Source organism: Fukomys damarensis, unplaced genomic scaffold (assembly GCF_012274545.1).
Source record: "Fukomys damarensis isolate Sample0158 unplaced genomic scaffold, DMR_v1.0_HiC HiC_scaffold_9, whole genome shotgun sequence".
NCBI lineage: Eukaryota > Metazoa > Chordata > Mammalia > Rodentia > Bathyergidae > Fukomys > Fukomys damarensis.
The window spans coordinates 27588201-27592634 of record NW_022900921.1 but is presented as its reverse complement, the minus strand read 5'-3'; the positions used below and the strand labels follow the sequence as shown (position 1 = coordinate 27592634).

The following is a 4434-nucleotide window of genomic DNA, read 5'->3' as shown; positions in this document are numbered from 1 at the left end:
CCGCCTCGCCAAGGCTCCGCCCCCACATGACCCTGTCAGCTCGGAGTCCCGCCTCTCAGTGCTGGAGACTGCGGGCGTGCCGTCTCCCGGCTTCCTTCAGACCCGCCAGAGACGCCAGCTACAGACGCTGGTCACCGCGGGGTCAGTCCCGGCGTTCCCAGGCCTCTGCCCACCCCCTAGAAGCTGTACCTGCCGCTTGCGTGAGCGGATGGGAATCTGGATTGAGTTAACACACGTCAGCACGCGCAATTACAATGGGAGTCTAATCAGATCACATTTCACTCAGAAATTCAGCTCTACCGATAACTGGCCCAAACGACGACAATGTGGGTCTTGTGAGTGCCATGCCTATTGTTCTTGTCCCTTCATTCTAACGGGCGCCAGTCACTCACCCCTTGGCATTGGAGGGCTCCGGGTCTTTCTTTCACTCTTCCCCCACACCAGTTTTGGTCCTCCCCTGGCTTGGTGCTTGGGAGTCTCACATGAGCCCCAGGACAGGGCAGATGGAAACTTGCGTGAAACCGAATCTTACTCCAAATTTTAGTTAGAGCTCTCCCCAAAAAATAATTCCAAGCTTGTTCAGAAGTATTTATTTCAGGTACAGAAAGGGGTTTAAGGACATCATTTTCAAGTGAATCCACCACTAACAAAACCAGGGTGAGACCTTAGCCACCACCTAGCTCCTGTCCTGGGGTCTGGGGCTGGTCTACCCACTTCTTCAGTCTAGCCCTAAAGCAGGAGAGGCACAGGCAGCACTGGCTCCAGCTGGAAGGTCCTATCCACAGAGGAGAGGACAAAAAGCTCTTCTTTCTCCACCCTCAGACCCCAGGGTATGACAAGCAAACCCAGGAGTTTTCTCCAACCTTCTATGGCCCTGTGGCCTCAAGCAAGGCTAGGATCTCAGACTGCTGCCACCGCCACTACCCTGCCTCTAGGCCGGGTCCCAACTCCTGTAAGGACTGTTCGTTTGAAGCCAAAGTGGCAAGTCCCTATGGTCCAAGCTACTTAGCAGGCTGATACAGGACTATCGCTTCAGCCCAAGTGTTTAGGAACAAACAAACCTCGAACAAAAAAAAGGTGTTCATACCTACTTCAGAACAGGTAAAACCAGGTTATCGGTCTTCCAGTCCTGCCCAGAAACAACAGTTCAGCCCCTCCTTTCCCCATACACCCCACGGCACTAAGAAAGTCAGGGGTGGCTGCCCCACTGACTAAGTAGTGCCAAGGGCCTCTCACACCACAAACTTATTCTTGGCTAAAGAGTTGCTCTTGGTGGCTGTGTCGATGTGGGCCTGATACCCAATGACAGTCTTCATGGAGAGGCCCAGGCGCTCTTTGTATATACGCCTGGAGGATAGGGCACGGAGGAAGGGAAACAGTCAGCAAAGGGTCCTGGAGGTAACCTGGGCTCAGATCTTTTGCCCCCTGAATTCCTACCCTGGTTGCAGCTACTTCTGGTGTGTGTGTGTGTGTGTGTATTTTACCCATGCAGAAACTCAAAATAGGACTCTGATGCAAGAGTATACTGCTAGTAGTTTAGAACCTAAATCTACAGATGAGTAAGGAAGAAGGGAAGTGGAGAAGAGTTCCAAGGGTCTCCCTTGTGGGCCAAGCTACCCCCACCCTCCTGCTCCCTAGAAGGGATCCAGCCCTCACCCAATGTGCAGCACGCTGGCCTGGTCCTCTGCCTCCCTTGTCCACACAGCGATCTTGTCCCCCTTGGTTCGGATGTTGATGACAGCACCACACACTTCTTTGCTGTGCTCCTCAAAGCTCTCCCCGATCAGACATAGCAACTGTGCCCAAGCAGAGATTGAGACCTCCACCTGGGGCATAGGGGTCACCCTGGCCACCCTGAGACCACTGCAACCTGGAGACCCACACTAGGCTCTGCCTCTTCCCCTGGGGACACCCCCTACCAGTTCCACCACTCACTGTCTCCAGCCACAGACGGTCCAACTCACTGTGGCGCTGCTGTTTGGCAAGACTGACCAGCCAGCGGCCACCCCGCTTATTCCTGCTGTCTTCCCACATGGGCTCGATGCTGTCCTGCAAGGCAGGATGACAGATCAACTGCCTCCCTTTGTTCAAAGGGAAGTGGGGACCCAGCTTTCTTACCTGCAGCTTTATCTGCCCTCTGCCCTAGTAGACCAGCTTCTCTCTTAACGCCGTCCACTCTGCATACACAGATGCCACTACCAACCACCAGGAGCTCCCCTTCTGAGTGCCCCAGGCCCCGGAGCCTTTTATAGCCTTCTCTACGTGCACCTTTGTCCACTTCAATGAATTAAATTCCTTAAGAGTTCAAACAGTGGCTTCAGGAATCCTCTGAGGTGGACATCACCATGGGCAAGAGTGGACACTCCAGGCTTGGCTGCTTGGTCCCCAAACCTTTCTGGGCATAAGTCATTTGGGAGGATCTTTAAACACTGATGTCAGGCCATACGGATGCCTGTCCTAGTAAAGACCAGAGATCTGGACTCTCCCCTAGCACCCCTGTGCCCATTCCCTTTCTAGATTCTTTTAAGCAACCTTCAGGTGCAGCTCAGGTCTGATACTTTGTCCTATCTGGGCTTCTGCATTGAAGCTCCTCCAATCAGATATCACACCCTGCCCTGATCTAGGCTGTCTCTGCTTCCCCACCCGCAAATTCCCTGTGAGAGAGGAAGCGACCCAAGTTGGGAAATTCGGCCCCCTATCCTCTGGGGGAGTGGGGCTGGGGACTTGAGAGCAGAGCTTACCTTGAACAGGGCGTAGTCACAGCCAGGAGAGAGTTTACTAGCCAGTTGGATGTGACTGTACATCCTGAAGAGAGAGACCACCCACCAGCACCCCGCCAATGCTGAAAGCCAATGTTTTTAGGGGCCTAGTTGGCCTCCACCTTCCCATTTCCTCACTAGACCCACTGTTTCTCTTGCCTTTCGGATCTCCCAGCTTTTGCTTACTTGGGTGCTGCTACCCAGAATTGCATCCCTATTTACCAAATCCTGAAAGCCCACCTTCTCCTTGGAGCCTCCCCCTGGTCCAAGCCCCATGAAATCTGTACCCGGGGCTAGGAGGAGCCCTCCCTTGGGGCTTGTGCCTCCTCTCTTGACCCACAAACATTCCAAGGCATCCTAGTGCTAACTTTTCAGCTAAGACAGGTTCAGAGAGAAGGAACTTACCTAAGATAACAAAGCCATGGAAGGGCAGCCAAGGCTCCTTCCCAAAGCCCTTCCGGGGGTGGCTGTGCCCCAATCCCAATGGCTCTGGGCCAGAGCCCCCATCATTAACAAATGCTGAAGACCCCAGGGAGGGTGGCACAGCAATCCCCAGCTACAAGGGTATGGCTCTGGCATCCCAAAGAGCAGACACTCACGCCCAGAAGTCCTCCACAGTGTCAAACTTGGTGACCAGATGCAAGTTGTCCTGCCAGGCCCGGTTTCGGTCATTCTTAAAGAACCACAGAGCCCATCTGGTGGGAAAGGCCAATCAGGGTGCCCCCGTATCCACCCCAGCAGCACCTGGGCTAACAAGGAGGACCCCCCCACACTTCTCTTCAAGGACAAGCTGAAGTTGAGATTTAGGACAAAAAAAGTAACAGAAGTCCATTAGCCTGAAGTTTGGGGGAGGAATGGGGTGTTAGACCCAGAATCACAACTGGTTAAAGCCAGAAGGGCCAAATGATCTGAGGCTTTGGCCAGCTTTGGCCTTTCACATGCAGAACTGAGGCAAAGAGCAAGGAGCTGTCCAAGACCACACAGCCAGAGAACCCCCAAGCTAGCCCAATGGTAGGTTCCTCCCTACCTGTTTTGCAGGGGGTGAAGCTCTAGCTTGACCTCCACGGGGCCTTCACCCTTCTCCTTTCCCCTCCGAGATAACGGAGTCCTGGTCCCAGGAGACTTTGGAGCCTTCTCTCCTGTGCAATCCCCCACTTCTGCCTTCTCTTGTTCTTTCTCCTCTTCCTCCTTTTTCTCCCTGACTTCACCCTCAGTTTCAGTCACCTGACCAAAGAAAATCAGGATGGACTGGCTGTAAGCTCTGGCCCTGGCCACTCCCCTCCCCTACTTCCACCACCCAGCTGGTCTCTTGCCCTAGAAGGGTCAGGCAGCTGGCTTACAGCATAGGAGGTAGCCATGCCAAGCCTCAAGCTTTAGGGACCCAGCATCTACAGGGTTTCCAGCTGCTGGCTTTTAATACACCAGTACCCTGCCCACCTTCCCGGGGCAGGGGAGGGGGAGGAGCCTGCATGCACGGGAAGGAGGCTGCTTATCAGAACTGTCCATCTGCAAGCATTTACTTAGTGAGCACCTTCTGCTGGCAGCCTAGGGCCTTGGACACAGCTGTGACCAGATCTAGCCTCTCACAGTGGAGCCAGAGAAATGAAGGTAAGGGTCAATATTGGGGTCTGCATCCTACTGAGGGTGGTGACCCCTGAATTTAAAGTAGACTACC

The 4434-nt window shown here is 54.0% G+C and overlaps 1 protein-coding gene across 3 annotated transcripts; it reads right to left on the bottom strand.

Annotated features, from left to right (window-relative positions):
- Positions 1-623: 623 nt before the first annotated feature.
- On the bottom strand, positions 624-4176 carry Eif4e1b (eukaryotic translation initiation factor 4E family member 1B). 3 transcript variants are annotated; one of them, XM_010622104.1, is made up of 7 exons: positions 4100-4176; positions 3787-3983; positions 3359-3454; positions 2742-2805; positions 1936-2049; positions 1657-1796; positions 624-1347 (listed from the first exon to the last, which is right to left on the bottom strand). In XM_010622104.1, exons 1-7 carry the CDS (start codon positions 4115-4117, stop codon positions 1233-1235), a joined length of 744 nt encoding a protein of 247 aa, XP_010620406.1. In that variant the 5' UTR covers positions 4118-4176; the 3' UTR covers positions 624-1232. The 3 variants fall into 3 exon arrangements, with proteins under 3 accessions (XP_010620406.1, XP_010620409.1, XP_010620410.1); XM_010622107.1 differs by lacking the exon at positions 2742-2805 and having other exon boundaries at positions 1965-2049; XM_010622108.1 differs by lacking the exon at positions 3359-3454.
- Positions 4177-4434: the final 258 nt, after the last annotated feature.